Source organism: Coccinella septempunctata, chromosome 2 (assembly GCF_907165205.1).
Source record: "Coccinella septempunctata chromosome 2, icCocSept1.1, whole genome shotgun sequence".
NCBI lineage: Eukaryota > Metazoa > Arthropoda > Insecta > Coleoptera > Coccinellidae > Coccinella > Coccinella septempunctata.
In genome coordinates, this window is record NC_058190.1 from 7,644,158 (window position 1) to 7,671,673 (window position 27,516).

The window sequence follows — 27,516 nt, forward strand, 5'->3', positions numbered from 1 at the left end:
CGAAGTAATAGAAAATACTTTAACGCAAGACTTAGAAATCCTGAAAAATTATTTCCTTGAATGGCGGTTATGTCCTAATCCAAATAAAACAGAAGTTTCCTGTTTCCATTTAAATAATCAGCAAAAATATAGAAAATTAAAAGTAACTTTTAATGATGATGTTTTACAACATAATTTCAATCCTAAATATCTCGGAATAAAATTAGATTCTTCATTGAATTTTAAGGTTCATTTGGAGAGTTTACGTTTGAAATTAAAATCGAGGAACAATATAATTCAAAAATTAGCTGGTTCTTCATGGGGTGCTGATGCCATCACACTTCGTACGGCAGCTTTGGCCCTAGTTTTTTCTGCTGCTGAGTACTGTTGCTCTGTTTGGTTCAACAGTGCTCACGTCAATAAAATCGACACCATACTCAATGATTCTATGAGGATCGTTACGGGGACTATCAAATCTACACCTTTGCATTGGTTACCCGTTCTGTCAAACATCGTACCACCTCATATTCGCCGACAGGTGGCAGTCTCGAAGTCTTGGAATAAATTCCATTCCTACCCAAATTCATTTCCAATTTTATCATATTTACCAGATTCTAGAAGTCCCAGATTAAAATCTCGTAAGCCTTTATGGACTAATGATTTTCTGTATTCAACTAATAACCATAAAGAATTTTAGCAATCAGAATGGAATTCATGTAATCTCTTTAATAAAGATTTGATTACTGATCCTTCAAAAAAAGTTTCTGGTTTTGATCTTCCAAGAAAAATTTGGTGTACACTAAATCGACTGAGGACTGGCCATGGTCGGTGTAATAGCATGCTCTTTAGGTGGAATGCTGTTGATAGTCCAAGATGTGAGTGTGGTGCAGAAGAAGAAACTATAGACCACTTGGTAAAGAGTTGTCGAATATATCGTTTTCAGGGTGGTTTCGAAGGTATTCATTCGGTTACCGATTCTTTTTTGAGTTGGGTTACTAATTTCAAAATTATTTAATGAGTAATATAAAATTCAATACACCCCTCTCGTTTTTTTTCTTTCTTTTTTGTTTTCAGATTATTCTTCGTCAACCATCATAGTAGAAAGAATGGGAAGAAGTTTTTGGATTTTGTCATATGAAGAAGATGTCCTTCAATTTCAATTAATTTCAGCTTATTCCTTACACAAATACATCATCATTACACTTATACGGGCAAACAGAGAGTTTTTTCTGAGGTTTTTATCTCTGTTTTTTTCATGTATCATACGAAGATATGTATGGTACCCCGTTGACATTTTTCCTCTGCTTACACTGAGATCTGGAACGAGAAACAGGTTTTTAGGATCTGTCTCTTGTTCCATTTCTTTACACCCGCTTCATTGTTATTTTCAGATTGCAAAAGTTTGTAACACTCTTTTTCAAAAGAATATATATATATATATATATATATATATATATAGTTATAAAGTGTTAATACCACCTCCAAAATAGTAACTCGTTTAACGCTCTCACCTCATATATATCGATGTCACCTCCGAAATCGGAGGTGACAACGTTTTGCCTTGTTTTTTAGCTTGTTAGATTCAGGAGGCTTCAGGGACCAACATATCAAAAAATCGTTTTGAGGTCACAACGCACCCCCTTTATGTACTGAACAATCTTTTAGTTCGAGTGTATATCACTGGCGCTAGTGTGCTGAGCTGTATATCGGAGAATTACTCTGAAAGACTCTTTGCTCGTTTGCACCTCCGAAAATGGCAACGTTGTACTGTGCAAGCAGATGTAGACAGGCGGAATATCAGTATACGGAGGAATTAAGTAATGAGAGGCGCAGCGCGTTTTCTCCTCCATTATTGCAAGCCAGGCGGCATATCTCAACGATTTTTTATCGCATTCCTTTGTAGGGGAAAGAATCACGTGAAAGAGAACCAATCTTGGCTCTCTCGAATGGGATTATGACTGTTTATATTTCATCGTGCGTATATCTTTGCATCCGTTGAACTTCTTTCATCTCAAGCTTACACTATAATTCTGAATTTGGCGAACTATTTCATTACCTATCTGAAAACGAATCAATTTGAGTCTTGTCCATAATGATATTTCTTCTCTCTATGGAAATGATCCATATAGATAATACTACCTATTAGTATAACGAATAATCAGTATTGTATCATTGCATATAATAAAATAACCTGTTCAGAGAAAAACATTTTTTGGGTAAGAAAATTCAGATGTTAATGGTGATGAATATTCAAGGACAATGAGCCAATCCGAAAATTTTCATTTCAGAATCAGGAGAAAAAAATGCTACAAATTTCACAATATCACAGAAATGAACAACGTCGGCTAAACCGAATGTTTGACATTGTGTTATTTCAAATGGAACGCTCTTATATTTTTCTTGAATCAGATTTCTCAAAGATTTTGAGGAATCCTTTGCTCAGAAACATCTCTTTTATTATCGATTATGTTTAAATATTGGATTTTCCCAAAAATTTGAAGAGCTTGTAGCATCTCTCTGGTTTAAATATTTCAGTGATGTATCATAAAGAAAATTATCAATTATATCGAAACAAGTAAGATTTTATGAAGAATTCGCCAAAACAGATTTGCATTTTTCGATAGATCATACAGGGTGTAAGGGAAAAAATAAACAATATTGGAGTCTTTGGAAGGCCTCGAGTCAACATATTTTGAAATTGCAACCATATTTTTGTCAAGATATAATGAATCTTCAAAATGAAGGTAATAATATAGATACATACTCGGATACATATGATTGAGATACAGATGATTGATTAAGGTACATAGATAAAATATAGCTATATACAGGATATCTGTAAACAAATGCGAAGGAATAAGGGAGATGATTCCTTAATGAAAATAAGCGGGGGTATTTCCTGTAAATTTTCCAAATCGACAGACCTTCCAAGATACAGCCTTTGGAAGGCGATGACGAGTTTACAGTTTTTAATTTTTTTTACAGGTTCTAAAAAACACTGAGTCATAAAACTATACATATTATGAAGCACTGAGGAGATTGTTATCAGTTTCAACTTCGGCAAGCTCGTAGTTTAGGCGGTAAATTGCTATCGATTTTTTCAATGTGTCTCTCCCTTAAATTCAAAAATTTCTGTGAAAATGTTGAAATTTGAGTTATTATGCTATTGTCATAGAAGTATACGAAACTAGCAGATCGGGGGATCCAAGATTTCGGGCCGATTCACCTTAAAAAAACATAATAAAATGAATTTCGTGAATACCTACCGAGGCTGAAAACCACTATTCTCCGCTATAAAAAATTAGTATTATTCCAATAATATACCGACTTAATGAATGCTACGTTGCTATTACTATAAGGCCCGGTTGTTCAGTTCAGGATGAGGCAGAGATTTAAGATGATCCTAGATAATCTGACAGAACTGAACTGAAATGTCAAAATCAATCTAGGATAAACTTTAATCCCGAACTATACAACTGCTATACATGTAGAGTTTCGGATTTTGCGAGAATCTACTACTTTTTCTTCAAAACAACAACTGCGCTGAAGAAAATGTGATTGACTGTTAGCGACGCGGAATATCAACCATCTAAATTCTGTAGTCCATACAAATTTTTTTGAACTCTCATCACAACTGCTATACATGTAGAGTTTCGGATTTTGCGAGAATCTACTACTTTTTCTTCAAAACAACAACTGCGCTGAAGAAAATGTGATTGACTGTTAGCGACGCGGAATATCAACCATCTAAATTCTGTAGTCCATACAAATTTTTTTGAACTCTCATCATACTATATAGCAGTCGGATACTGAAATCCGTCATTTATCAAAATGAGTTGTCAGTTCAGAGACTGACCAACATTTTAGAAAGCTATTGATCTATTAATTAAATCGTTCTATAATTGGTCCTAAATTGACAGTCGTATTGTGAAAAACGATCTGCAGCGGATTATCTAAACACGAAATAAATTCTGAAATGTTTCGGATCATAAGGTTAATTGAATAAGTATCTTGTTCGTATCATTTGTTGAACTTCATTATTCTAAATATTCTTCAATGAATGAAAATATAATAACAACACACATAATTTTTTGATTTATTCGTCATCAAATCATTAAATAAATCGTTTCTCGAAAAGTTTCGAGTCTTGGGGCAAATATAATATTGAATTATTTACATCATTATTTGTCGAACTTCAAAGTTCTGAATGAATTAAAATCTAAACTTGACAATATAAGAGACAGCTTTCGCAAGAGTTTGAATGAAATCTGAAAATTTTCATCATTCTGGAGCATTCTGGACATCAATAATTCTCGAATCATCCATGGCATAAATTCAATTTTATTCAATATAACACGCGAAACGAAATGTTACTCGAACTCATCTTGAGCAATTCTCTCCTGAAAAGCTCGAATCAGGTAGAAAAGTTTGAACCCTTCGTATCAGCATTAACACGTGTTTTGCAGTAAACAGATGCCGATTTCATTTTCAACGGGCAATGTAACCAGGGTCGGGGGGATGAACCAGAGTCTCTGGATGATCGTTTCTCACAACAAGAAGAATTTGAATTTTCATATAACGGTGAGGGCATTTGTTTCAAAATTTTCAGAGTACAAGGAGTATACAGGGTGTTTCACGAGTAAACAGACAAATGAAAACCGTGAATAGAGGGCATTGCGCTGAGTTCAAAATCACCCCATATACAGGGTGTCCCAAAACTAGTGAATCAAACGTCACACCACGATAGAGTAAACCAAATATTATCGAATGACACCAACATTAGTTCAACGAAAACGTACCGTTTCCAAAATAATCAGAATTTTATTAAAATACCTAAAGTTTCCGATTTTCGAACTATTTTTCTTAATAACAGGGCCAGTTTGTGAAGAAGGATATCGATTTTAAATTATATTGAACTAAGATTATTGTTTTATCTCTCCTAATTGAAATTATTTTAAGTAGTTAATCGATAACCATAACCTAAGTCTCGACCTAAGTTGATGTTAATTGAAACAATTGTTTTTTCTACATGATTTTTAATACTCAGATTAAACAGGGGTGATAATATGGGAGAAAAACGCTATCCTTTATCACAAATTTGCCTTGTAATTGAAAAAATAGTTCGAAAATCGGCAACTTTAGGTTAGGTTTCCTCAGAAACCGTACATTTTCGCTCAACTAATGTTGGTGTCATTCGATAGTATTTGATCTACTCTATCGTGGTGTGACGTTTGTTTCGATAGTTTTGAGGCACCCTATATATAGGTTTCTTCAGTGTTTTTTTGAAATTTCTCGAACTTCCGTTCGGCTATAACTCCTGAAATTCTCTATCAAGTCGACTGAAAATTTATATTTAGCCTTGAGTTGTTAATTTCATTGAAACAGAGCATTTAAATTCGACAAAAATCAGGACCGGGCTCAGTGAGGCTTTACTTAACTTCAAACTCATAAAAACACCGTGTATGTAGTTTTTTAATAATAATTTGAACTTTTTTGTTATCTGCATTTTTATTGTCTCAAAATGAATTGATTTTTGGGTTGCCCTACCTGTTGATCATGTTCTAGAAAAAATTGTTTTGGTCAGACGCCTCTAAGGAATAGAGGACTTCATGAAAAATAGAAATTCTTAATTGATTTTTTTCAAAGAAATGAAATGAATGTGTTCAACAATTATACCATATTCGGTCTTCAAAATAGTCATTCACAATGATGAAATGTTTCAAAATTGATAATGCACAAATATGGATGGAAGAACTACGCTAACTTGAAACTAAATATTAAAACTTGATCTTCAGAATTAATCTATTTTTCTATGGACAACTAGTTGTGTGAATGAAAACAAAGAAAGAAATCGCGGGGTGTCAGATCTGGAGATCTAGCAGTCCAATGTTGGGGTCCTACCCTTCAAATGAAATGACCTGAAATACTGATAAATACTTTTGCTGGTGCATGAATATCATCAATGTTTCAATAACAAATTGTAATAAGTCCAGACCAATCCATAGATTTCCATAGATCCAATAATGAATATAACGGAATAAGTGAAGAATTCGAAAGTGCATTTATCATACTTATTCGAAGTGCCAATCATTACCTTCACTAAAAGACCAAATGAGGTGAAAATCAATTCGAAAAATTACTTCAGGTCCACGTTAGCCATAAAAAGCGATTCATTCGGAAGATATCAAGTTATAATTATTATTTTCATGATAGCGTAGTTTTTTATTGCTATTTTTGTTCATTATCAATAATAAAGCTTATTATCACTGTGAATGATTTATCTGAATAACCAGATATGCTAAAATATCAAAACAAAAAAAATTCAGTTGAACATTTCCAATTCCATTTTTAGATTTCCACATCTGATTGGCGATCATATTCATACCATTAATTATTGTGAATTAAAAGTCAATATGCAGCGCTGTTTTTTCTAGAGGCATTTCACCACCAAATAATTATTCATTAAAAATTATCCACTGATAAAGCATACCAAAATTTCGTTGATTTTGAGAAAATCTATGCAGATACCTGAAAAATTCAAAATTATGACGAAAAAAACTACAGAGTGTTTTGCATGAGTTTAAGTTTGAATATGGCCTCAATGAGTCCGGTCCTGTGTTCGCCAACTTTTAATGTTCTGTTTTATTGAAACTTACAAGCTTAAGCGGATAATGAGTTTTTAGCCGAATACAACTGAATTATTTGGAGTTATAGCTGAACGAAAATTCGGGAAATTTGAATAAACTCCTCTGTATATCGGAAACGGAATGCACAAGACACACATATGAGGTGTTTTTGAACTCAGCTCAATGCCCTCTATTCACGGTTTTCGTTTGTCCGTTTACTTGTGAAACAACCTGTGTACTGAAAAATCGCAAAAGACACCTCGAGCAATTAAGAAATGCCATTCAATCGAGGAGTTTCTTTTGATCCGCTATGATGGAAAATGTCAATATCCAGATATAATTATTATTTGGGTGATTCATCGAAAATCCCCAATATCTAGAAAATCAAGGCACTTTTACAAAACGTAAAATATATCTATCTGAACCGCCATAGAGTCCTCTAACCGCAGGTTCTATATTATCCATTCATTACGCCATACCGTGTATAATTATTATTATTATATCAATGTATTGAAAATAAACAGACACGAATACGAGCCAGTTGTTTTGTTTGAAGTTGAAGCTCCTCTTGCTTCAAACTTCTTTTAATTATTTTGACTACTATTCACGCAAGATGATTTTTGTTGAAGAATTTAACATTCTTGTAATTATCCGTTCATTTCTTCAAGAGATACCCATTCCCTACCACCTTTGATTATTCAACTCAATGCTAACACTGCATCGAATGCATTTCATCTTCGGGTTGATTTTTTTGAATTCTACAACTGATGTAACGTCTTCAACCTCCAGCCAAAGAAGATAAACAACTACTGATCTACTACAGCTACTGATCACTTGTATTTTCCATATAAATAACTAGATTCGGTATGTCTTCAATCAGTTTGTATAAACGTCAATTATGTTCGTTACATATTTTCGACTCAATATTTTCCGAAGTGATTTGACATTGTGATGAAATACGTAATTACTGAGAGACTCACGTAGAACGGACTATGTAGCACTGATTTAAAACTCAAGAATGTTTCGACAAGCGTCTTAACCCAACATTTTCGTACCATACAGAGTGAAAGGCATCCAATTTCCATGGCCAATCCACTGCTAAAATGAAAGTGAATGAAGTATAGAAGCTGAAAGTAAAACGTATATCTTTATTGATTCATTCAGGAGAAACATTTATATGGAGTTCCTAATGTCGTGAATATAATGCCCAAAAATTAGACTACTATTTCATACCAGAACAAATTCGGTAAAATTGTCTTTTGAATTAATCCTATATGTCACGAAAAATTTCATTTTCATGCATCATTCATTTTGGGACCTATATGTTATTAAACTCCCCTATCGGACGAAGTATCGTAGACATAAGCATATTTATTCAAAACTGTCCAAATTCATTTACACCGAGATCACGAACCTTATCAATCAATTATCAGCGTATGAAGTTTATTAATATTATCTAGTATCGTTCCCGAACTATTTACAGGTTTCAATATTTGTGAATGAATCGGAAGAGCAGCTGTATTCTATATATGAGTAGAATTCGAGCTGTCTTACTTTCTGTCCTCCTAAAATCTGACAACGTTGCGGGAGGTGAGAGCGCACTACTAATAAGAAATATATGCGGAGGTAGTAAGGTCTGATTCGTTTGAAGAAAAATTTTTTGATAAAAATCTTTTCCCCTACTTAGGTACCCCTGCTATTTACCTTCCCCTCTACATATATAAACAAAAATTATTCCAATTATATAACTCCTTCACCTGGAGGTCAGGTCACCCAATGAACTTAACGGAGGTAACAACGCACTACGGGTTCATATATATATATATATATATATCCAGCATACTATGTTGCGTCCATACATTGTCTTTGGGCCATACACTATTGCGTCCTGAATAATACTGCGTCCGTATACCGGACGCAACATTGTTTTTCAAAGTTTTCTCTGGTATTTCGAGGGATTCAACGACAGGGGTGGTCGCAAATCGTGAAGGACGTCGAGAGCTATCTTTGGAACAACTATAGATTTCATTCATCTTTTGATAAAAGAAGTTATTCCATGTTGAAAAACATATCTCCAGACGCAGTAGAGTGCGTCTCATGAAACCTAAAGTATATTTTTAGTTCACGCAAATTCCGCTTCGGGGGCGCTTCAAATGATGAAAACTGATATACAGTCAATATACGTCTTTCACACGACGCATAATGTTGCGTCCTAAATCTGGCAACTGTGTATACAAGTAAACCAAGTTGTATTTGCACAACTGAAATGATTTAGCTTCCTAGGCTCCAAGGTCATCCCGAAAGTCTGTTAGGTGAAGAATTGGATTCTGTCTCTAGAGCAATAGCAGGTCCGATTGAAGTGCCCTTATGGTGTTCTTTTGACTGATATTGTCATTATTATTTTTTCGAATGAAAAAAAATTATAACTCACGTGAATTTTATTCCACTTCAATTAGAAATCAAACGATGACACTTTTCAGAGAATTATCGGATTTATAAATTGACATGAAAGGTATCGCTTTATCCGCTTATGCTTATGTCACCTCATTTCACTTGTGAATTAAAATTTTTTTATTCCACTGGATGAATAAACGTCAACTTCCCTTGTTGCTAGAGGCAAGTGTATTTGCCTCTTCATTTCCTTTAGTTCCCGAGGGACCAGAAACCTAGCTATAGAGTCATACGGTCATACAGAGCAATTTTTGTTGATCGGTCGTCCTGTAGGCCATCTGGCATTTGTGAATTGGTGTATTCTCCAGATTCTATGTTCTTATGTTGTTATCTACTACTTTCTTCATCGTCTTCAATAGAAACGATGTTGAATTAATTGTTCTTGCAGATTGTGGGTCCCCATTTTGGTGTGAAGGGAACTTTTGTCCTTCTCCATTTTCTGTGTATATGACTCATTCTAAGCAGCTTCTGGTTATTTTCAGAAGATGAAGACGAATCTCTTCTAGGATTTTTCTTTACACTTCTGGTGATCTATATAGATTGAAGGTGTTTATTGCCCACTCCAAACATCGTCTTTTAAATATCCCAATCTTCCTTACGAGGATTCTTGGTCTATATTGCTGTATCGATTCTAGTTATGGGTTTACTACCTGTGAAGGTTGTTTTGGGAAAACTGAAAGATCGTTCCTGTTCTCCTTCGGTGAATTATCCTTCTGGCTTATTGAGCGATATTGTGAGGGTTGATTACTCCTTTTGCCATGACCTTTTGTATTCTGAGTGCTGTGGGATTACAAGTGACATTACCACAAAAATTAAAAAGTTCTACAAATTATGTAAACTCTTGTATATATGTAGTGTCCTTGTAATATATTAATTAATAAGGACTGTCTGTCAAAGTGTATATCACAGTGATGCGAGATCTGATTGAATTTAGAACAAATCATATTGTACACAGATGACTGAAACAATATATTTGTTCTGGGCGTAGTGAGGTTGAACAAGCGTACGGGTCTAGAACTTGGGCTTCCTACATGAAATCCTACTCTAGCGAGTAGATGTGCCATTCAAGGGCCCATGAAGGAACCTCAAACAAACAACGCCCTTCCTGACATCAAGCTTAACTGCACCGAATTTATTCAACAAAACAGCATGATCTTACTCGAAAAAACTTCTCTGAACAGCCTCCATTAGTCCGAGATCTGGCAACGAAATTCGGCAAAAGTTTTGTACTGGCGCATAATTTAATATGATTTAGTATTGAGGGTGTATGTAAGTCAGCACCCACTCTCAAGGTCAGGTAGTGGAACACCTAGCGGCGACGCGCTTCGATGTAGATATATGAAATTACAACACACTCTACAAGTATTTTGTAATGATTGAAAATTGTCACTAGTTCATAGAACAGAAAACTTGAAAAAGTGGTCAGATCTCATTTTAGTGAAACGCGGTGTGTCAGTACACCACATAAGTTGCTGCCTTGACGATGTGGTTTCAAAAGAATTGTATTGGCTGAAACTGCATTTATTGCACAAATATCATATATTATTTGTGAATAAAATATTCAGACCACATATCAATAGAAGAGAGGCAGTCAGCAGTCACCCCAAAGTACGGATATTGTAATTTTATATAAATCAAAGAGCGTCGCCGTCAGATGTTCCACTACCTGACCTTTTAGCGTGGGTGCTGATTCATATACACCATCAAAACTAACTCATATTTAATTATGATCCATTACAAATCTTTTGCCGATTTTCGTCGCCAGCTCTCGGAATATATGTCATTGTGATGTGTATGGCAATCGTATATTGGGTTCCAAGCAATGCATCCAAACTCCAGTTTGCTCGTCACAAATGTATTGAACAGCAAAATCATGGTTTCCGGTTCAGAAAATATCTGCTATTACGCACGATGAATTCATACAATCTTGGCCTCGTACCAAGTAAATGATTAACATGAGGAACAAATGTAAAAATTTGATCAAAACAACGCCAAGATCTTTTATCTCCGTTTTTTTGCTCAGGACGCTGCCATCAAGACTATAACTATATATATAAGTAAATAGTTCTTTTTCCTGGTGTACGTGGCGACATTGCACTCAAAAATGATCAATGGTAGTTGATTTCTGCCACACCAAATCAAGAATGTGTCCACAAAGCAAGCTGCAGGAAACGCAGTCTTCAATAGAGCCTATATCACCAAAGATTTTAAAATCGTCGGCATGAGCCCATGCACGAATAGGATTAATTAGATGCATCCTCACTTGTTCAAACTTCCGGGAGTGGATAACTGGAGTGGAAGGCCTCTAAAATTCCCTGATCGACTTTTTGTTCCAGATCGTAATGCGAGAGGTTTGGCCAATTAGTTTCGAACTGTTGTAAGTTTTGCTTCAGATGGATCTTAATGGTGGATCAGTTCCTCTTCTGTTATTTTATATTCGATTATCCTATGGTCAGAGATTGATGGTTTGGTCACCATTTCCCAAGCTTTAACACTTCTTCTGGAAGCTGCGTTGACCATTGTCACGTCCAGAACCCCTTTTCTTGCCCTAGTGACAGAACCAGGTATTGTCCCCACGTTCTTGAGATAGTTCTTCATTCTGCCAGAGTTATGCAGGCCAGAATAATCTCCAATTCAGTAACGTTATTAGTTCTCAGATCTAAAAATTCTTCAATCAGATTTACCATTCAAACTTTATGCCCTGGGTATGAAGCCCCCTATTCGAACATTGATCCTTATTTTTCACTTTTCTGTTCATCGTTCACTACCACATTATTTTTGGCAGCGAAGGGAATACAACACAAGAAATTCTTTGAGCTCTTTTTCTGGCAGAACTTTATCGTGCTTTATTGCGTGTATATACACGCCTAATTGCCTAATTGCAATATATGCGAGCTTTATCATTCTCAGAAACTGCTTTGGTCTTTGGAGGTACAAATGAGAGCTTTGGTTATTTGTCTATGCCATAAACTTCTCTCAGATAGAAGTAAGGAATTCGAATTGTGTCTCTCTATATACCCTGATAAAGTAAGAATTTTGCAAGCGAACAAGATGTGCATAAGAGTTTTCGTCGATCACGGCTAGCCCTACAAGATGTTGAGGTGACCACTTGCATTATATTCTTCTTATACTACCTAGTATTCTAGTATCTAGTATCAGGCGCGACATCAACGCTTATTGGCCCGGAACCCAGTATAGGAATTCCCAATTCCTTGATCAGGGACCGAAACAACAGCTGGATAAGGCAAAAGGTCCTGGAGCACTGGCGCAACCGTCCTGGATTGCGTCACTCGCATAGGGCTATTTCAGTGCCTCCCAGCCCATCCACCAGTCGCTGGCTAGAATTTTCTAGAACTAATCTGAGATCCATAATAGCGGTTTTTACAGGACACTGCAGACTCAGAGCCCACCTCAAAAAACTCAAGATCGTCAACGACCCACTCTGCAGACTCTGCTTAGAGGAAGACGAAACAATTGAGCATATCCTCTGTGACTGCCCGGCGGCAGACAGGGTCAGACTCGGAGTTTTCGGCTCTCCGAAGATGATCCTAGAGGAACTCAAGAATCATTCCCCCTCCGACATCATCTCCTTTTTGGGTAGGATGGGACTAGAGGGAGAGATTTAGCTCTTTGAGCATGCTTGTGTGCTACAATAGACCGTTGGTCGCGGTGGCAGGTTTGGGTTAGTCCGTCCAACACACCCAGCAATCAGTAATCAGTAATCAGTAATCTAGTATCACTCCATCTTGATGAACAAATCCTCCCGTTTCCGACATTAGCTCAGCCGACTCCAGAAAAGCAGAAGATGATTTTTACAGCAAGTCATGGTCTTTCAATCTCTTGAAATATAATATATAGAGTAAATGTTTACTCATATGATATTCGAATGAAAACTTCAGTTTTGCTTGTCTAATCTGGCTTTCTAATATCTTTTGTTCTGCTGGCGTGATAGATTTTCCTACTAGCTTAAGATCGATTCATATGTCGGATATTAGCTTCTCCAAAGCACTCCAGCTCTTTGACTTTGATTTTATTATGAGCTGCTATTCCCTTGAGTGGGTCTTGACCTCTCAATAATCTTATTCCATTTCCAACTTTTGTGTATATGTTGGTATTGCAAACTTTGAAACCCCTGTCTTCCTGCATTCGAGGAAAGTATATCCTTTGTATCGAAGAGTTACAGTTACAGTTTGTTCGGCGCATTTGTCGAATCCCCCAGACCTACTACCGCGACCAAAGCGGTCTATTGTGGCACACAAACAAGCTCAAAGAGCTAAACTTCTACCTCCAGTGCCATCTTCCAAAGGGAACAGGTGATAACAGAGGAGGAGTAGTTCATGAGTTCCCCTAGAACCAGCCTGAGCGAACCTTGTCTGCCGCTGGGCAGTCACTGAGGATATGATCAATGGTTTCGTCCTCCTATAAGCAAAGAGAGTCCTTGTATATCGAAGAGCTAGGATGCAGGCGACGATTCATATTCAAACTCTTCTATCGAACTCGAGAATTTCATTCGCCGTCCATTTAACTACCCTGAGAGAGTAGTTGACTCTCCAGACTGCCAAATTGTTCGTAGGATAAACGTAGGATGAACTAACAACTGTGCAGTTAATGCATTCCTAATTTAAGTTATCTCCAGAGCACCACTCTCTCACATTCATTTGTTATAAAAAAAAAACGAAAATGAAATATATAACGTTTTTAAAATTATTACATAATCACTAAAGCTCTTCTTGACAAAAAGACACTTAAAGAGTGTTTGAAACATTCTGAAATACGATTCCCCAAGTGAGCAGTCCACAAACTAAGGATGATAGCCATCATAAATATTCAGGTCGATTCTGTTCGGATCTTGTTATAACATTGCTAAATCTACAACATTGTTATAATTATAAAATATAGCAATATGACTGAGCGAACGAATATTCTGTTTCACCGTTTTACGCAATTTTGGTTATGAGTTTTGGCCATAGCAATATTGTTGAAAAATAATGGAATGTTTGAGCTGACAACACTGTTCTGAAGCGTAAGATTCTCATTTCATAGAAAAGAACATGTAATTCTATAATTGTTCTATGGAAAAGAAGAATAAGTTGTGTTCAATCAAAGAGTATCATCAATTGATACTCTTTGGTTTAGTGTTTTATTCGGTATTTGGATTTGTGAGTTTTTGGTTGAACTGTGCATCATGTCTGGAAATAAAAAAACAACAAAAAATCAGATAGAATTGATTTGATAATCAATCTCCTAGAAATTCTCTATGGATTTTCAGCCATTTGTTGGTAAAAAGGAACTTTATTTTTACTGGTCGGTTCCTCAACCAATCCATTGAACTCTTCTTTCCTTATTCAAGCGAAAGAGTTCCAGAAACTTTTCATCAGGCAATTCAAATGAATTACTGGTGTTCCTAATATATCGAAATTGTAGTCTCATATTTTCGCTATAAATGAAAATTTCAAGTGAAGGTTTCCAAAAAATTACTAAAACGAAGCATGTTTATAATTACTTGCCTATTTTCTAAATTTCTAACGCTTGGAAGAAATGTAAAAACATGAGATTCACTGCCATTTTCAACTTTGTTATGAAATAGCAAGTACTTAAATGATGTTGCTGATATAGCAAACTGAAATAACAAGATCTTCTAGAAATTGACAGATCATATTGCTCAAAATCAATGATTAGAATACCAGTTTTTCAAACTTTGCTGTGATAGCAATATCTTTTCTATAACCATATTACTATTTCCAAACAGAATCGACCTGATAGAGGTGTTTTGAAAGATGAAAGTTGTAATAACTGGAGCCAATGTTATAATACGATCACGTCATCGAGTTCGAATAATCCTACTGTACCAGATTCTAAAACATATGTGGCAACTACGCTGGACGCAACAACATGCTAATGGTGAAAGATTGAATAAAATTCGGACGCAGCATTGTGCTACATATGAAAACAAAATATACGCCGGACGCACTAATGGTAGGACCATGAAAGGACGCAATAATGTGCGTATATCAACTTCTTTATTAATAAAGATATTTGAGATCTGAAACGACCAAACTACGTAATTTTTTGCGTAGATTAATATACTTCGATCAGATTCCACCTAGGTAGCGTATTTCTGGGAGACGCAATAAGGTTGCTTTTTGAAAGGACGCAATAAAGTATGCCAGATGTAAATATATATATATATATATATATATATATATATATATATATATATGCCCGGCAGCGAAGAGTCCAACCCTATATGGTGAAGAGGAAAAAAAAAAAAAAAAAAAAAAAAAAAAAAAAAAAAAAATATATATATATATATATATATATTATGAATATTAATATGAAATGCACAGAATTGTTCTGGAAGTACTGGCATCATGAAAGGTATAGTTGTTTCAACAATAGTGAAAGTCCGAAATACTGAGTGAAGACTTCAAAAGCCTTGAACTCCAAAAGAAACAAGTGCCTTTTGCCTTCAACAAACTCAACATTTGGACCATTTAGGGTGCCAGGGAAACACAATTTTACTTCAAATCACTTCGTTGGGAAAGATTTCAGGAAGAGAAATTAGGGGAAATATAATAAATCCCAAAACATAAACAAACCTGACGTTTGAAGCCACTTTAATTTTCAACAGCATCATCTACATTTGAGAAATTATATAACTTATTAGAGTAGTTTCTATTTGGTTGAATAGTTTTATCAAACGTAAACCTTATTTTTAGAATATACTGGCAGGCAGTCTACAAACACTGATACCTTCAAGAGATCGTTTGGTGAAGGCCAAATCGGAAACATCTTTGGTATCCTGCAGTGCCTTGAGCCAGGGTCTTATTTCTGAGGGACGATCTAGATCCCTCGAAATGACTGCTGGACTTCCTATGTGGAGAGACGAAACAACGGTTGTTGAACTCCTGAAGGGGGATTATGGATTAGGATTTTCCATCTTGGACTACCAGGTAAATAAGATTTTTGTTTGATATTGAATAAATTTTACATTGGCAATTCTTCATTTTATGAAATAACTTTCGGCTTGAAAGTTGCAACTACACCTCTGTATAAATATATTATAGATTTCGGTACATACAGAGTGAGTTTTGAGTATGAAACGCCTCAATGACCTCGGAAACGGATAGCACGAATTTCATAAATTTTGGCTTGCGAGGATTTTTTGATATGGCCGATTTTATGGTGGTACCTATTCACAGATCTTTCCTGTTTTCTAACTTTTCAACTTTATATATTTTTTGCCTTCAGAAATCCCGAAAAAATTCTGCATATCCTCAATTCGAGGTCTAATAGATTTTTTGTGAAGGAAATACACTTTTCTGGACAAAAAACCGGACAAACAAAATGTTTAACGAGTGATAATCTTTTTTAATTCATGCCACAAGGGCAACTGCTTGCGCAATTTCTTCTGACCTCATAATAAGAAAAAATTACTTGCTGAATTTCAGTGAACTTCAACTGACTAGATGAATTACATAAAAACTAATCATAACGTTGTTAGTATGCTAGTTATGATTAACATTAATTAAGTTACAATTATGGTATATTGAAAATAAATAAAAATGATTGTGGTCTCCACCGCGATATTATTGAAACTCCAGCAATAGAAGAGGCAGTACTAAATCTTGACGACCACCAACCTGACATCAGTACTAGGAAGATTGCTGCATAAGATCTTAAAGAAACAACTTTTATATCCTTATCACATTTAACGTGTACAGGGTAGGCAAAATTCGTTATCTACCTAGGGAATATCGAGAACTATAAGAGCTAGAAGAAAACGGATAACACATTCTTGCTGATTTCAAAAATGTAAATATTCAACAAAATATTTCATGAGGAAAGAATATGAACTTCTTTCTCCTTCCTGTTTCAGTATTGAATAATGATACAATAAAAGTAGGTAGGCGTTACCATAGTGCATGTCTATTGAATAGGCATTTATTTTTCGCCTACTCAATACTCTGTGATAGGAATTAGCGATTATCGAATCACTTCCACTCAAAATCTAGAAATGATAAGGCCTGCTTTCAGATTCGGAATACTCAGTAAAAAGAGCTCGAAAATGTGTCATGCGTTTTCTTCTAGCTGCTATAGTAAGAGTGATATTTAATTTGTAAAAAAATCAAAATTGTTTGTTTCACGACATTCATTCAATATTTGTACCAGTTCTAAATGAAAATGTCCACTTGACTTGATGCACTGGACTGTTACCAGATAATTGAGTTGGAGGTGGTAGTGTGAAAACATTTGTTGTACATATATAGTTCACAATTTTAAACTGAATACGGCATGCATGAAGCTAATACAGTAATAAATACAAATACTAAAAACACCTATAAACTAAGAGTGACATTATTCAACTGAAAATAGAGATAATCCTGAGTAGTTCAAATGAGAAGTCACTGGATGTGAGACTTAGACACTGAGAAAGTTCAAAAATTCAATATTAACACAACGTTTACACTAACAGAGCAATCATTGAAAATTGATTGCGAGAGCTTCTTTATTTCGCAAAAAAACGAAAGTTAAAATGATAGAAACTAATCGTTGGTTTCGAGAAGAGAAGAAGGCTAGAGATCTAATCTGGATATCGAGCAAGATGAATGAATATGAAAATATATCTATGAGAATACAAGTTATAATGAGGAGATTATACCAATGTAGGGAGTAAACGATTACTACAGGAGACCTTCCAGGGTGGAACCAGGACGAGAGACTGTCAACCGGTATATCATGGCTTCGCATCGTGGAGAGCATGAGGATTCATTAATCTGAAACTCGATAAGAGTAATTAGTCATATGTAAGTGAGAAGTTAACACTTTAGTTGACTCAAGACATTAAATAAACTGATTCAAATTAGTGAGATGAGCATGCGAAGACAATAAATTAGCAGTCTAGTTCAACATACCCATTTCCATGTGAGCAAATCCAGAGAGGTTTGAAGATCTATTGAGTTGTAAAATGTAATAAAATATTTATCCATAAGAAGACACATAAAAGAATTGACTCGAGTAAACGTATCAATTAAGCAGTACTCGCAAGGATTATAAAGATGTTTGAAGATCCTTCATGATCTTGCACACATTTCATATAGAATGAAAGCATGAAAATAGAGTTATTAAGAATTTTCAGAAGACAAAGAGAGTACATTATCTTCTGAGGAGAACTAGTTAGCATCAGAATTGAAAGAAAATAACTTGAATGAGATGAACTGGTAGAGAATTTACAATACTTGATTTTGTCACTAGAGAAATGAATTCATCCACGTGCAAGTGATTCTCTTCGGCGAAAACGAAAAGTTCCGACCGCACCAGAGTGGAGCTTTCTGCTTCGGTCAATTAGCTGTTTTCGAAGTACTATGGAATTTGCGTGTAGTAATCCGTTGAAATTTGGAACTCTATAGTCAGGGGAGTAGACAAGATCAAGGTCGGAGGGGGCATCCCTCAATTTTCAAAAAACTAGTATTCTATTTTTTTATACTTGTGTCCTAAGTCTAAGTCTATTTCTGTCAGTTGGAATCGAAGTGAGCTATTTCATACAATTGTCAAAGTTATGAGATAATGAGAAAAATTAGACAATCCTATGTTTCCACGAACGGGCTGATATCCTAAACGAAACCATATGGTTGAGTCAGTCATCACGACACGAGTTTTCTTCCATTGCTTTGCGACAATTCAGAAATAAAAATGATATAGGACTGTATCAGGATCCATTTCAGTGATCATTTTCATTATTTTTCAACTGTATATAAAATTATTCACAATCACAACAATTATTCATCACATCAAATGTATTAAGTCGATATACAAAATACGTGCAAACTTCTGGTTCCTAATGTTGTAGTATAACTTTTGGCGTTTTCTCATCGCAAAAAATTGAGAGGAACATTTTTCCAGGATCCTCTGAGTACACAAGAAACCGTGATAGTAATTCGGTCTCTGGTTCCTGGCGGTGTAGCACAAGCAGATGGACGTCTTATACCCGGAGATCGTCTGATTGCCGTGAATGACATCAATGTTGAAAGAGCCAATTTAGATACGGCTGTTCAAATCCTTAAGGGAGCTCCTAGAGGTCTTGTGAAAATAACAGTTGCAAAACCTTTCACCTCAAATGATGGAAATTCTCAAGCCAGTCAGGTAAGGAATTTTTGGTTTTTCGTCGAATAATACATGTACCTACATCGAGCGTTATAAAAACTATTTCACTGCATATGTCAATATACATAAAATATGAGTGTGCAACTATTCGAATGGAAAAAGAGTCCTCTAAAAAATTTTTGCAGAAATTCATCAGACAATGCGTGAACATTTTTTTAACGCTTGAGGTAAACATAATTTACGTTGAATACAGAGCAGTGGCGGATACTATCTCGAAAAATAAATTTTTTCAGTGATGTCAAGCAAAAAATCCTTTCGCCATAGATTTTAGTTTTTAGGGGGCTGCTTGTGGTACCTAAATGCTATTAAAAGCTTCTATCAAACCACAAGATAATTTGAAGTTTTTGTTGTGTGAATAGCTTTCGCGATTTTTTTGATAATTTCAGCTATTGCTGTTAAAGTTGATTCTCCTTAGAAAAAATCCTGGTGTTTTTCATTCCAAATTTAATGCCTATTGAATAAAATGCGATGAGAAAAAGTATTCTGTTTTTTATAGGACATTTTATGGGACTATAGAGGGTTGCTTATTTCCTATTGGTTTTCACTCTCATCAATCGGAATAACTGTACCCTTCTTCTATTGGTCAGAAAAGTAGCCACATATTTTGAGAATGCAGAGCTAAAAATGGAAATATTTGTTTCAACACTTCATTTATATACTATACTTATGCTATAAGAGCAATGAAATATCTACTGTGTTCAGATCAATTAACGAGAAAAACTTATAACGATGAATAAATGAATAGGAGAAAATAACACTAAACTTGGTTCAGAAAATAAATGACGTCAGCAGTCAATGGCAACATCGTTGCCAGACTTTCAAAATAATCCTAGCTTTCACTGCTGACATCAGTTGAATTTTCCTGTGAAATGGTTATGATTCATTCAGAAACTGATGAAAATTTTTTTTATATAAATGATGATGAACATTTCACTTTCATTGCTTATTCTCAGTGACAGTTTTCTTTCAAAAACTACGAAAAAGTTGAGGTTAAAAGAATTTCATTCACATAGGGACTCGTGAAAATCTAGATCTGAACTGTTTGACAACTTTGAGATCTTTACACAAAGGAGGTTGAACGACTTGTATTATCCCAGTTCCCTTTAATTCCATTAAAATTCTATGACCTCTCTTAAACGGTAAGAATATCCTTTTTCGAAAATAGACATAACTTTCAAAAATTTACTATTCATTCGATATTCGAATCAAACTAGGATTCAGGAATATATTATTATTGACTAAAAAAACTTTCAAACGCTACAAATACGCTGTTTTCTAAATAACATAATATTCAATACTTAACTATTCATTTTATGGTATAATATCTTAGAATAGACAACAAAAAACTGAAAAAAATAATACGTTGCCGCCTAAAACATAGCGAGATAGGCCCTGCTCGTGCTGCCCGACCTTGTATGTATCAACTAGGTAGTAACTGCATGCGGTGTAGGTGTTGCACCATAACTTGAAGCGCTCGCCCGGCTGGCCATCCCTGCGTGATTCATAGTGAAAGAGAACACGAAAGAGAGATTCAAAATCGAATAATTCGAGATGACCGGGTCGTCATGTTGATAGAAATAAGTTAACGAGCCTTCTTTATCACAATGAATAATTTCACACTCTACGAGGAAATCGTCAAAATATATAATATAAAAAATAAAAACCATCAAGAAAAACAGCAGCATAAGAGTAAATGTTGGTCATCTCCTTTGGCTGAAGGTTGAAGGGGTTAAATCAGTTGAAAATTTAAAAAAATTAACCTAAAGATGAAATACATCTGCTGCAGTGATGGGAAATGAGTATCTCTCAGAGGAATTAACGGATTATCACAAGAATGTTAAATTCTTCAACAAAAATCACCTTGCATCAATGAAAGTTAACATAATTGAAGGGAGTTCTGTAGCAAGAAGTTCGAAGATAAGATAAACGACTCCAATGTCCCAAAAATCTCTCACCTTCAGAAAGAAATTACCAAAAACCTTATTTTTTCAAAATTAATCAAGCTATCTATAATTGAATTTTCAGTAGTACCTATAATATGAATATTGAAAAAAGTTACTCTCGAAACAAATTTTTGAATAGCTTTTTCTAACACTTTTTTTCATTGCTTTTTTGCTCCCATAGATTATCTGTCCAATTCACCTTCTGTCAGTCTTCTGGTTCCTAAGAAAAATCAGAAATTGCTTCACAGGTACCATATTTATAGAGTTGTATCCAAGCAGGAGAATTTTTATATACAATATCCGCACTACAATTTGACATTCCTCTTACATTTTTTCGCAAACTACGTTTATTTCCATAGATGTACCTGTAGGAAAGGACAGAATATCCTATACTGTACTGATGAATCTTGTTATTTGGTGGCCTATGAAATATTTGTTTCATTCTCTACCTTTTTTTTACAAGCATGGGGTCAGTTTCCCAAACGGTGCGGAGAAAAAATTCAAACCCTATAGGAGTCACTGTCATCCTTATCAGAATCCGTATCTGATGAATCTGCTACTTCGTCAGTGCCGTCATCCTCCTCGTCATCATATGAATCCGAAAAATTATTTATTAGAAATTCTGGAAAGCTATGGGAACTTCCTACAGCATACCTATGATTTCAGTTGATATCTCTACGAATTATGGACTTTGAGTCCATTGAACCAGTAGTGGTGGTATCTGTCGCCCATTATTATGCAACCACAATTTTCTGGCTAATGAGATATATCAAAGACCAGCAGCTCATGTCCGAGTGCCGGACACAGGGGGGTGAAACTCCCTCAGTAATGACGCGAACCGAATGAACTGCTGCCATCTCTGAAAGGTCAGCGAATTAATATGAAAAAATGTTAGTTTCCTACGCTGATAATTCTGCGCATAAACTAGAGTGACTTTGTAGCATAGACTAAGTTAATCTTTGATTCTGCGCTTGTGTGTGAAATTGATATGTCAAATGATCAACATTCGATTTCAAGTTTGTTTGTTCATTTTATTACAAGTTTTCGTTGGGAAGAAATATTGTTGTGTACCTAAATTCAAGAGCAACGAGTAAAAGTGAAAGAAGAGAGAAAAAATTGCCTGTTCTTATGGTTCTTTATAGAGTTATGGTTGGCATAATTCTTCAGAAGCCGGACTATTAGGAATTCGAAGAATAAATCTTTTCTGATTACATAGGATGTAGTACCGAAGAAGAGGTATGATTTTCTCATGAAGCGCTTGAAATCTTGTCCAAATTTGAGGTATTTCAGCTCATAAAAGATAGATAAGTTTCATTTAACTGATTTTTGTTTGTTTATCAATCATATATTCTATTATTTTTCAATTATCATATGTGAACATTTCATCTAATAAATTGTATGTATGAACTCAGAGTATTATTTGTTACATAGTTGTCTCCAAATACAATAAAATAAAATTACCTTATCAAAGCGTGAAGAGCGCTCTCGGCAAATTAATCGAGATTAGTTTGCTGACGTTTAAGAGATGGCGCTTTTCTTCGTAACAAAATTTTATTTGAGAGTTTCCCATCTATAGTGTTTATCTATGGCCGGACATAAACATACCTTGAGGGCCGGTTGTTCATTCGTGGTTTAATTCATTGATTATCTAACCAATGGTTAACTGTAACTATGGTTTGAGATTTGTTGTGCGTTGTTCATAGAAAAAATAACCACGGATTTCAAAACTATTAGTTAACTAGTGGATTCATAGATTTGTTTGTTTTTATGGGCCACATTAGTGTTCTATGTTGGCCACACTGATTTTGAAATATAAATTTTGACAAGTTTGAAAGGACGAAAACCATTAATATCGCTATTTCTATGTTCACTCTCCAAAAAAATTCAAAATTTAAAATTTGAACATCCTTTTCGTTTTGAGATAGTTTATATAAGTGACGGCGATAAATTATGAATAATGAAATGAAATTATGATAAAGATGGGAAAAAGAAGCGCACAATGAAGATTGTTTGAATATTGTAGAATCGTGGTTAGAAACAGGCCAACGACAAACAATATTCAAAAAATTCAATGATGAATCATGAACTGCCTGGACGTTTAATGAGAAATATCCTTTTCTATTCCTAAATATTTCAGCATCCTCTCCTAACACGCGAAACAACACAAATAAGACTATTTAATTTCGTTCTGTCGTAATTAAGCAAAACTCTAGTTAAGTCGAGTTAACCAGCTATCGAACAACCGACCCTGAAAGTTTAACCAAGGAAGTTTATTTCAGTAGAATGAAGAATATCTGCTTCTTATTATTTCGATAAAATTTTTGATAAAAACAATTTATCGTGCGTTGGAAATATTTTATAAGGAAAAAATAGGAAAAGGTGGTATGTATAAACTGTAATAGTTATCAGCCGTCTCGCATTACTTAAATATAGAAACGTCTCAAATTTTACAAAGAATAACATTATTTCTTGAGTCCAAACAGCATTATTTTCAACCATGTGAACTAAAGAATTAATATAATTTTTATTTAGCTCCTTTTCTTTTATCAGGAATGATAAAGCCAAAAAAAGAAAAAGGGCAGAGGATGCAGGACCAATATCTATCATTCATATATATAAAAACTATGGATATAACTAAATAAGTTCTTATAATGTTAAAATCAAAAGTATTCTTGTTATCAAAGATTATAGAGTAGAAAGATAGGAAACGCCCTCATATCGCTAGTACTAAAAACCGACTACATTTTAGGCAGTGAAAACACGCGTGACAATGAGATGGCGCTAAAAACGCATTGTCAATACAGGAAAACTTTTTGATAACAGTTTTCTGTTTTTTAATTGAGGGGCGCGAAATTCGAATTCTATTCCTTGTATTGAATTTCAATATCGACTTAGTTGAGACCAGAAAACAAACATCCTGAGCGACAAAACAAAAGTATCGTTTTGCTTTGTGATCAAAATGTTAGTATTCATCTAAACATTGTTTGGAATCAATTGATATCGAGGAAAAACGCTGTGCTATATGGATGTGCTATATGTTTATTTGCAATCCATAAAAAATTTACAAAAATTGAAATAGTGGGCAGTAAATGAAGCTTTAACTAGGACACTAAATTATATGGTGATCTGCTATACGTCGAAGGTTTTGTTTCTGTACAATAGGTTGTTCTGAATTAATGAACTTAGTTGAATTTGTAAAATATACATATATCAGAAATTAATATGAACCAATATTCAACATACCATCATAGTTACTCACATATGTAGGTATTATTTAAAGAATTTTCAGAACCACACTTAAAAAAACCTCACAGACATATGCAAGACCTGTATATGTCAGTATAGTTTTTTGGTGCTTTTTTATGATTTCCTTATGATATGGTCTCTTCATGACACAATATACAAATTCATTAATGAATGAACAAAACACTCACAGCAGATTTCATAAAACTTTGACTTTCTAAACAACAATTTAACAGTCATTCGGTTCCCAAATGGAAATCAATAAAACCTCTGCATTTCTGAATATATTGAAAGAGTAGCAATTGAGAAGACCTATAAAGACCTATAAAGATCATCATTTGCCCGTTCATGTAAGGGATGCTTTAAGCATACAACAATTTACGTCGATGAACAGTTCTCAATTGACCTGCAGTAAAATGTTCATTGCACATGGTGTAGTAAGTAGTGTTTGCTGAATCAATTGTCTTCAAGCTCTGAGAATTTTATCCACTTCGGAGCACTGAAAATTAGAATCAATGAATGACCGATTCACATGTTACGATTTTTAATACTTACGCTTCCATTTTCCTTAGTTGAGTGAAAAACTTAATCACGTAAAATATATTTTATTATTTGATCCACCGTTCTTCACCAATCAATAATTTTCGAACAATATTTTGATGTTTTCACCAAGACAAAAAAATTCAAAAATCAGCAACTAGAACGAGCTAGATAAACAAAAAGCGGTACGAGAATCAAAACATTCAAAACCTCTTTGATCAAAATTGACGTCTGAAATCTTAAAAAATTTCATATATTTCTGCAAATGGCACTGCAATTAATATTTTAACCAGTCCTAGCGTCTTAAAGACACGCGTGACACACAGATGGCGCTCAATTCGCTTTAGTCGCCTCGTTTCCCATCTTTCTACTCTATAATCTTTGCTTGTTATAAGGCATCAAATGTTCCAATAGAGGCCACAACAGTCGATTAATGTTACCACATAAAATTATAATTTCAACTTTATTTATTTTCAGTTCATTGTCAGGCAACAATTTTTTTCTAGTAAATTTGCTCCTGACAAATTAGTGCAAGAATTTACGCAGGAGCAAATCATCGATTTCATTTTTAATTGATTTTGTTTCAGAGATTGGGAGTGAAAACCCTAAAAAGTTTATTAAGAAAAGTCGATTAATGGTTTTGAATTTAAATGAAGCATTATCGATTTGCTTGTTGATGAAGCTTCTGCGCACAAAATGATTCCAAAATTTTCAAATTAGGAAGCAATATTTTTTCTCTATTATTCAAAATATTCGAGAGACTACGAGACCACTGAGAGACTCTCGTACGAGAAAAGTCTCGTCTTGTCAGTGAAATATAGAGTGTCATCTCGAAAACGAGACGAGACGAGTCGAGACTCTCGAAAACTAGACTCTCGTGGGCATCACTAGGTTTGGGTTTATAATAGGAATAAATTTCTGCACCTACCTTGACGATTTTGGATGATCCTTTTGTTTTTGAAGGTGCAGCAACAATAATGTTGCAACTAATTATAGTTGTGTATCGTTCAACATAGGTACATCTTTGAGAATCGAACTTATATGAAATATTTTTCATGGAAAGCTCTATTTGCGTTTTTTCTAATACCCTCATAACGTGATATACGTACCTATGTATAAAATGGAAAACATCGTTATTTTTCGTGTAAAACTGTTGTTTAGATCACCAACCTTGGTTTAGCGATTATAATCACCGCCACTGTTTCTGCTAACCATACCTCTGCTTGCAATTTATAACTCTGCTTCCATCAAATTTCAAATGAAAGTTTTGAAATGGTGTGCTGTGATTGTGTGTTTTAGTACAACAGGCAAGTGTTTAACGGAAAATCATTATTTTTAGTTTTTCCGAAAACTAATCGAAGATTGGCACGAAGATTTATCCTATTTATTCCTGGTGAGTCTCAATGAAATAATTCTTAGTTTTTATTTTGAATAAGTTTTATTTTCCAGCACTAGACAAGAAGAGAAAAGATGGCTGAATTTCATGAAAACTTCAGTGGAGTGAAGCTCTTTGTAGAAGGAACCTACGGAGAGACGAATGCTACAGAGGAATCCTGAATATATTTTTGCACCGTAGCACTACATGTGAATTTATGTATTTGTTCGTTGTTGTTCATTAAAATGTATAAGAATTGTAGGTGTCCAAAATAATTTTATTCAAAAACACCTATCATCCAATAAAATCATTTCAATGTTGAGACGCATATCTATGAAAAATCAAATACCTTTGATAGGACCAAGTAAGATCAGAACATGAGTAATGTGTTAAATTTTTTATAAAAAACATTCGAGTATCTACATATGTTACTATGTAGAGAAGAAAACAACAGTCCCAGCTGACCATATTACAAAGCAGGTATAAAAAGCGGAAATCTATACTTTTTTTTGGTATTTTCAAATAAATATTACATTCAGAGCTTAAACAAGAAACACATCTCCTTCCTTGAAACAACATGATGAATTATAAAAACGAATATAAACGTTAGAATTAATATTCAACCAAAATTTCGGATTATCAAGGTTTCCATCGAAAACTAATAAAGAAAAGAAAAGAGACATATCACTTTTTTTTTGGTGAGAAATTATTGGGTGCTTTAAAAAAATATGTTCTGATAAATTTCAGATTTCAAAATTCAGAGAGAAAAATTTGTGCAGAAAATAGGTAATAGCACTAAAAAGATTATATTATTACATTAAGTCAACTGCTGTGCTCACATCTATTCTTATTCTTCAAGGAAAATCTAAACTGGCCTCAGCACTTCCTGACAAAGGATTCACTATGCCTTTGACATAAGAAATAAAGTGTGTTGAAAAATTGTGTTATGCTTTGTGGCAATAGAAGAATAACATATACATATTTTGTAGGAAAAAAATTATAAATACAGAGTGTCTGTAAACAAATGCGAAGGACTTAGGGAGATGATTCCTCGATGAAAATGAGCAGGGTAGTTCCTTTAACTTTTTTTCGAAATTGACCTCCATTCCATGATTCACCCAGAATTAATTTCGGCTCTTCTTATTTTTGTCTGATATGCAGTTTTTTTGTCCAATTTGTCTGTTCGTGGTTACTC

General features: G+C 34.5%; 1 protein-coding gene across 4 annotated transcripts in view; it reads left to right on the forward strand.

Annotated features, from left to right (window-relative positions):
- LOC123308260 (inaD-like protein) overlaps window positions 1-27,516 on the forward strand; it is a 370,976-nt gene that overhangs the window by 62,747 nt on the left and 280,713 nt on the right. For all 4 annotated transcript variants that reach the window (XM_044890846.1, XM_044890847.1, XM_044890848.1 and 1 more), the window contains exons 12-13: window positions 15,776-16,009; window positions 18,960-19,199. In XM_044890846.1, coding sequence (XP_044746781.1) covers window positions 15,776-16,009; window positions 18,960-19,199 — 474 coding nt within the window. The remainder of the gene's footprint in view (window positions 1-15,775; window positions 16,010-18,959; window positions 19,200-27,516) is intronic.